The sequence below is a fragment of the Lipotes vexillifer genome, unplaced genomic scaffold (genome assembly GCF_000442215.2).
Source record: "Lipotes vexillifer unplaced genomic scaffold, Lipotes_vexillifer_v1.1 scaffold68, whole genome shotgun sequence".
NCBI classification, from domain to species: domain Eukaryota; kingdom Metazoa; phylum Chordata; class Mammalia; order Artiodactyla; family Lipotidae; genus Lipotes; species Lipotes vexillifer.
This window is the reverse complement of record NW_006791676.1, coordinates 1,434,808-1,443,116: the sequence shown is the minus strand read 5'-3', so window position 1 is coordinate 1,443,116 and position 8,309 is coordinate 1,434,808. Positions and strand designations below refer to the sequence as shown.

The window sequence follows — 8,309 nt, the reverse complement described above, 5'->3', positions numbered from 1 at the left end:
ATATATATATATATGTATATATATATATATATATATATATCCTATATAAATTTATAAATTTTATATGTATATATAAATATGTATATATATTTATGTTTCTATGTAAATATTTCTATTTTTTTAAGTTAGTCATTAGGAGCGGACTGCCTAGGTTTAAATTCTGGCTCTGACGTTTCTAGCTGTGTAACCTTGGCCACATCACTTGTGCCTTGATATTTTCATGTGATTAATACTACCTATTTTAAGGATTAAATATAAAAGTACTATTACTGTTAGTATTACTCTTCTGTTCTGCTTTTACAAACATCCTGCTTTCATATGCTTTTCATATTCCATTTGTTTACATCTCTCTTTTGTTGATATTTCTCCTCATGTTTCTTTTTATATTATTTCTTTGCTTAATGAATTCTAGGTAATGAGAAAATAAACATGTGTGTTCAGTCCTCTTTCTTAAGCTAGAAGCCAAACCTGATTTTTAATTTTAGAAAATATTCAGTGATTTAATGGTTTTAGTGTTATTTTTTAATAATTTAAGATATTTTTAAATGAAATTATTCTCTCTCCCTTCATATATTATCTTTACCGTATTTGCCTAGTGATCTAATGACCTAGAGTCAAAATTAAACAGGAATTTTCTTTCTTTTGATAGATTCTTAGTGATAGTAGCAAAACTGTTTTAATGCTGGCCAGAATTTAATTCTCTTTAAAGCACTGGAAGCAAAATAAAGAGTATCAGCATGTTAGAGAAAAGCCTAGTGTTTTTTTTGTATTACATCAATTGAAAGTTAACAGTTTTATTACATCTTATGAAAGACTGAAAAATGAACCAGAAAATAATGATGAGAACGATGATGATGATGGCAGCTACAATTTCAAAACTGCATAAATGTATACCAGACACTTAATATATATCATGTTACTTATTCTTCATAATAGCTCTACAAGGTAAGCATTTCAGTCTGCATTTTATTTATGAGGAAACCAAGATTTAGAGTGCTTAAATAATTTGCCCCTGGTCACACAGCCAGTAAAGAACAAAGGCCTTTCTGACACATAATCCTGTGTTCTGGGATTATGTACAACTAATCTGGGACTTGAGAACCTATAGATTTGAATAAATTGCATTAATGAATGACTATTACTGCATCTCAGGGGACTGTTTCCCTTTTGCTGTGTTTCCTCCCTCTGATACCATGGTGGTCACTGTAGCTGCTCGTAGTAGCTAATACTTCCATGTCTCATTCCCTTAAAATCCTCATCAACAACTTTCTCATTGGAATCCTCTGTTTATTTAGAGACCCAGCCCCATGTGAGCCCAGGTGGGGAATACTCTAACATCTCTTAGTGAGAGCAGGAACATACCTGTCTGTATTGCCCAAGTCAAGGAGAGTTTCTTGTAATAATAGACACTCAGTACACTTTGAAAAATGAATGAGTGGTGGTAAAAAAAAAAAAAAGAACAGACTAAAATTCCTGATGTAAAAGACAGAAGAGAGGGCTTCCCTGGTGGCGCAGTGGTTGAGAGTCTGCCTGCTGATGCAGGGGACATGGGTTCGTGCCCTGGTCCGGGAAGATCCCACATGCCGCGGAGCGGCTAGGCCCGTGAGCCATGGCCACTGAGCCTGCGTGTCCGGAGCCTGTGCTCCGCAACGGGAGAGGCCACAACAGTGAGAGGCCCGTGTACCGCAAAAAAAAAAAAAAAAGAAGAAGAGAGACTGTTGCTTAGGCAGAGGAATTTATCAAGTAGAGACTGTAATATATTTGCCTGCAGAAATAATGGCAGTTGGGTTCTACAGTTCAATTAATATCAGTAAAACAGCAATCCAACTAATATACAAGTTATGTGGTATATATGTGGCTTAATCTGGGAGCCCAACCACTATTTTTATAAAATGCTTCTATAAGAAAATGCTCTCTGAAGGGCAAATAATAGACTTATGAATGAATTTTTCAAACAATTTGTAAATTGAGGTTAACATCTAAGACAATTAACTTGTTGATAATCTTTGCTTTTGTCTTCTCATTTACTTACAAAGTTATAAAGAGCATGAGATCAAAAGCTGTTTTTTATTACATAACAGTACCACTTTGCTCATCTTTTTCTTATTCTCTCTGCTCTTACCCCACCCAGCGTTCATCATGTTACTTTATATGTAGTAGCTACTCAAAAATCTTTTGCATACCGATTGTTTGATTTTTAATAGAACTATCACTCATCACAAAGAAAGTATATACTGAGATACCTAGGGTTCTTGCTTCAACCTAGCTTTAATTTTAAATTACATTGCGAAATTCTAAATGATCTCTAAAATATGAATTATAAACTCCAATTTTAATTGATATACAGTATTAATAAAAATAAGTAAATTATAATAATACATTTGGATGTTTATAATTTTTTCCCACTTGCCTTATAATTTAGAGGCAAATGGTTGTTGTAAGGTCTAGAAAGCATCTTGGTTTAAAAGGCTTCAAAAGCCCTGTGTTCTAACCTACACTTTAAAAAATTTCCTCTGATGGGGGCAGAGAGGGAATGACCTCTCATTCCAGGAAACATTAGAAGTGATCTAATGTCCTAGCAATATATCTATCCTTCTGTCTGAAAATAGTGTGTTTTGGAGTTTAGGATGAGCTACCTACTTATCTCTCAGATGGAGGAAGGCTGTGACTGGGGAAGAAGGACCCATCGCACATTTGTTTTAAGTATGGTGACAAAAAGATACTTCACAAAAGACACTGTTTTGCCTTTGCAGGTGTAACTGTGTGGAACCACATAATCCTAGCAATGATACATTGAAGGAATGGAGGGAGTCCAATATTTCTGCCTCTGACATAATTTGGGAGAACCTAACTGTGTCGGTAAGTGAAACATTGAAATATAAGTCATGGACTTCCCTGGTGGCACAGTGGTTAAGAATCCGCCTGCCAATGCAGGGGACATGGGTTTGAGCCCTGGTCCGGGAAGATCCCACATGCCACGGAGCAGCTAAGCCAATGTGCCAAAACTACTGAGCCTGTGCTCTAGAGCTCACAAGCCACAACTACTGAGCCCGCGCGCATAGAGTCCATGCTCTGCAAAAAGAGAAGCCACTGCAATGAAAGCCCGCACACCACAACCCGCTCGTCACAGCTAGAGAAAGCCCACATGCAGCAACAAAGCCAACACAGCCATAAATAAATAAATAAATAAATAAAAATTTAAAGAAGAAAAATAGGTCATACCTTGAATCTTATTACTATAAGGGCTTTTATTGACTTTTTGAATGAATTATTGCCACTAAGTTAAGTGTTTTAAACAAATACTATTATAAAAGTAATGGTTTTGATTTCATTCATTTCAAGTATGCATAAGTTTACTGGGGTTTTCTTTCATTATTAAGTTTTTCCAGTAGTTATTAGGCCAGAGTTACTCTGAAAGCACACATATATGGCATAATGTGACTAGATTAACTGAAAGCACATTAAATAAGAGTAGTGTTGACCTAAATGAAACCGTATGGCAGAACTAAGTCAGCCTTCTGTGTAAGGAACCCAGAATGCTTTTACTTTACTCTGTAATACTGCTCCAGCTGTTCAGAATATGTTAAGGGGGAGGGGATGTTTGTTAATATTTTTGTGTAAATATTGAACTTTTTGGGAAAACAAAAGTCACTTTTCTTAATAAAATTCTGGCACCTCCCTCAGGAAGATTTTCTTCCATTTTCTCTTTATCCTCCATTCAAGAAAGAGAATGGCAACATATTTTTCACCTATCAAAGTTAAATCTTATACCTTTAAAAATATTTTTGGCTTTCCTCTTTTTTTGTGGTATCTTTTTTCCCCCTCATAGCTGAATTTCTCAATTCTTCTTAATCACTTGCAATATTTGTGCACCTCCTTTTCCATCTACATTTGCATCCTTTACTTCTGGTCAATCAAATCTCATAGTTGAAAAAATCAAAAGTGTTCTGGTTTTAATAAGTATTAAAATCTGAGTCATTCTAGTTTCTTCTCTATTCTTCCCAGTTACGAACATTACAATCCAAAGCTTCTGCCACTTTATCTACCCATATAAGCTCAAATCCCATTATAACCATGGGCATAAAACTATATAAATTCTAGTTCATTTCATGAAAAACATATCATTTAGTAAGTGAGCCAGTTAGTGACACATAGAAATCTTTTTTGTTGTACAAATATTATAAAACTCTAAACTTGATTCTTGTAAGAGCACTTGACCTATTGCCTATTTTATCAATTTTCCTCATTAAATATTTTCTTCCAGAATCAAAATCAAATTACTTACCTTCTGTTTAAAATTCTATCTTGACCTATATTTTACTACCTTTCCTCTTATGGTAGTCATTTGCTCTAAAATAAGCCTTCACTTACTTTTGTTGTTTTCTTCTGTTATAGTTAACTTTTATTCTGTCCTATTTTTTCTTAGAAAAAATAACATTACCAAACTCTTTCCTTTCAGAGAGCCATTTAAATTGATCAGTAAAAGAAATGATGAGCTGAACAAGAAAGAATGCTACAGTTATTCAGAATTTAGACATGGGATTGTGGTTGGTCCATTCAGCAGTGCATCTTCCATATATATTTCCCTTTTGTAAACTATAAAGATATTATGTCTTGAGTCCCTTGCTTTTGTCCCTCATCTTGGTGTCCCCTACAATACAGTAACCCAATAATCTCATCTCTAAATTATTTAACATAATTTACTCTGTGTTTTATAGTCTTGAATAATTTAATATTAAATAATAATATTCATTCCATGTAGTAGCAAACCCTGAATCATAACTTTCAAAGAGACTCATAGCACAATTGATCTAGCTAGCCATGAGTTAATTTTAAATATTAGAAGTTTTAGGGTCAAGCAGAGTACAGTGAAAAATATTTTGCAATCAAAGCAAATCTAGCACTGTGGTTTTTTTCTTGAAGTTCTGTACTAGGAGTTAACATTCTGGCAGAAATTTTCATATTATTTTTCATTAGTTAAAAGCAGTTTTTGCAATAGGTAATTGCTAATCTTGACCAGAAATAACATTTATCTCCAAAGGGAATGTTGCATAATGAAAAAATCTTACAATTTTTAAGTCAATGAGGGCCATAAAATTGTTTTGTCTTAATTGTTATTCTGGGATTTCTTTCCTCAGCATAACCATTAGTATCACCAAAAACTGTATTAATAAAGCACTGTGCTAATGGCTATTATAACTAGTTTTGTAAAAATAATCATGTAATATTTACTTTGTATATTATTCACGTGATAATTTTTAATTGAATTGTTACATGTCTCATTAATTGTAATTTATACCTTGCTAACTCAGCAAGGGCAAAGAACTTTAGCTTTCTTTGATTCTCCCAAACAGCTGTACGCATAATAAGTGTTCAATAAATATTCAATGATGGTTTTGAAAAATAGTCTCAAATCACATATTTACTATTTAATGTAAATTTCTTGTTTTGGTTTATTTTGTTTTCCAGCTTTATCGAGGTATAACTGAGAAATAAAAATTGTCTATAGTTAAGGTATACAATATGATGTTTCGGTATATGTATATGACATGAATGATTACCGCAATCAAGCTAATTAACATATCCATCACCTCAAATAGTTACTTTTTTTTTTTTTTGGTGAAAACAATTAAGATCTACTCTCTCAGCAAATTTCAATTATTTAATGCAATATTATTAACCATAGTCACCGTGTTATACATTAGATCTTCATAATTTATTCATCCTGAATAACTGAAACTTTGTACCCTTCGGCCAATATTTCCCCATGTTTCCCCTCTCCCCAGCCATTAGTAACCATCATTCTACTCTCTGCTTCTGAGTTTGACTTTTTTAGATTCCACATGTAAGTTAAATCATACAGTGTTTGTCTTTCTGTGTCTGGCTTATATCAGTCAGCATAATGTCCTCCAGATTCATCCATGTTGCGATGGCAGGATTTCCTTCCTTTTTAAGGGAATGATATTCCATTATATATTTATACTACATTTTCTTAATCCATTCATCCATTGACAGACATCTAGGTTATTTCCATATCTTGGCTATTGTGAATAATGCCTAATTCAAGTGTTTTATAGCAAGCTAGAACACTTAGGTTTCTATGTTTATATATATTTTTAGCAGTATCTCAAAATCTGTCATTATAAAGGAATTCCTAGGCGAGGTTTAAAATATTCACAAGCAATTAACTAGCAATTGGTTAAGAATCGTTTTAGTGCCAGAATTACATATTTAGCTTTAAGGGGCAGGACACTAATGCCAACTTTAATTTCTTATTTTATCAAATTTAATTTTTACCAACTTATAACACTGCTGAAACTTAGAACGTGTTGAAGAATAATTAGTAGAAATGAGTTTGTCAACAAGCAGTTTTTCATTTTTGTAAGTGAAACCATATGTGAGACTCAAAATAAGAGAACAGGATTTGGATTTAGTTTTCTCTTCCAAATCTCAGTACTTGTGTGTGTGTGTGTGTGTGTGTGTGTGTGTGTATGTGTGTGTGTGCATATGTGTGTGTGTGTGTGCGTGTGTGTGCGTGCGTGTGTGTGTGTGTTAAAGGTACAGTTAGTATAAACCAGAAAATAAATGTAGAATTTAGTAGTTCACAATTTTTCTGTTTTAAATAGCATACTGTCCCCCTAAAAGGAAGAAAAAATAAATATGCTTTTCAAATTTGCTTTGAATTAAAGTAACTAGGCAAGCTATTGGCAATGTATTATAGATTATAAGACAGTTAAATGATCCTTTAAATGGTGTCTATGTTCCTAATATTTGAGAACAAGACCCAGCCAAGTCCAAGACTTGGAGGACTTTTATATCTGCACAAAAGACTGATCACAATTATTTAGATAATGTGTTTACAACAGAGCTTCTAGCTCCTCTTGTATTTATCCATTCTTCTTAACCATTACTTTGCTTAGTAATTGCATACTAGTATCTCTGGACAAGGGGCAAGAGATGGGAATAAAAAATTCAAGGATTCATTTTTGCTACTTTATCTATTTTAACAGAGTTTTGAGAGAAGGAAAATTAAAGCTATAATTAAGGCCTGGGGAATTTTTCTTTGGTTTTTCAATTAGCCAAGTCATTGTGCTCTATATTAACTTAACATAGATAATTGGAATTCAACTTTAGCTAGCAAAGAATGTAGCATTTGCAGTTAGATTAGAAAAGGGAATGGAATTGTTTTAGATAATTATAAGGTATACAAACAATATTTCTCAAGAATCCTAGCCTTAGGGGTAGCTGCCCCAAGTAGATTTTACTAGTTTGTTTTTGGATAACCATGTAACTATCTGTGATTTAGTCTAGAATCTTTTGAAGTTATTTGTTTTCTGCTATACAAGGACTCCAGGGCCTGAAGCTTTGTTCATTGGACAGTCTCTGTTGGTCATCAGTCCGTCAGTCCATATTTTTCTCTAAGATCTTTAAGTATACGGCACAGTTCAGTTTCTGTTCAGGTCCAGATATCTCAAGTACTAACAAGGTCACTGGATCACTTAAACCATTCTTTTCTCTGTTTTGAAATAAAAAATTAAATCTAATCTTTAAATTAAAATAGTAAAAAGCAAAACGTTTTTAAAAAGCTTTAATTTCAAAATATTAATGTTTAAAATGCTCAGTTTTTTTCCTCCAAGAAAGGAAATTTTTTTGACTTTGCTGCCACCTCATGGCTAAGGCAGCAATTAGAAATGATCCTTCAGAGGCTTATAAAATATATACCAGGAAAAAAAAGAAGACCACGAAGAAGTCATAGTAAATATGAACTTTGCATTGCTCCTATACTAACTTTTTCTCTCTTGTTCTATAATTTAAATTTGAGCCCCATCTTTGACTTTCAGTTTCACTCCAGTAATAATGTATCATAGTTTTTTGTTGCTTTTCTCACCTTTCTTGGGAGCTTTTGGACGAGATAATTCTACAAAATCATTGTTCTTCTTTAATAATATTCCCACCAAAGGAATATCATGTTTGTATCACAACTCTGCTGCCACCCAGCAGCGGTGAGCCCATAGCCAATTACTTAACTTCTCTACACCTCAGTTTCCTCAGACATGAAATAGAAATAATAACAACTACCTGTTTTATAGGGTTGATGTGAAAATTCATTAAGATGGTGATTGATAAATCAGTTAGTTTTATAGATTTAAACTTAATTTGAAAAGGCAAGAATTTTAGAAGTGGTTCAGTTTGCTCACTACCTATGCAAATAGGAGCCATAACTGAACAACTTTAGCAACTCAACTGCAAGTGATCTTAAGATGTTAGTTTTCTGAAAGAAACGTGTCCACCTCTTTTGCTTAATAGCT

At 33.3% G+C, this 8,309-nt stretch overlaps 1 protein-coding gene across 1 annotated transcript in view; it reads left to right on the top strand.

Moving 5' to 3' along the window:
• SLC4A10 (solute carrier family 4 member 10) overlaps positions 1-8,309 on the top strand; it is a 223,931-nt gene that overhangs the window by 180,468 nt on the left and 35,154 nt on the right. The window contains exon 15 of the mRNA XM_007464496.1: positions 2,754-2,859. Coding sequence (XP_007464558.1) covers positions 2,754-2,859 — 106 coding nt within the window. The remainder of the gene's footprint in view (positions 1-2,753; positions 2,860-8,309) is intronic.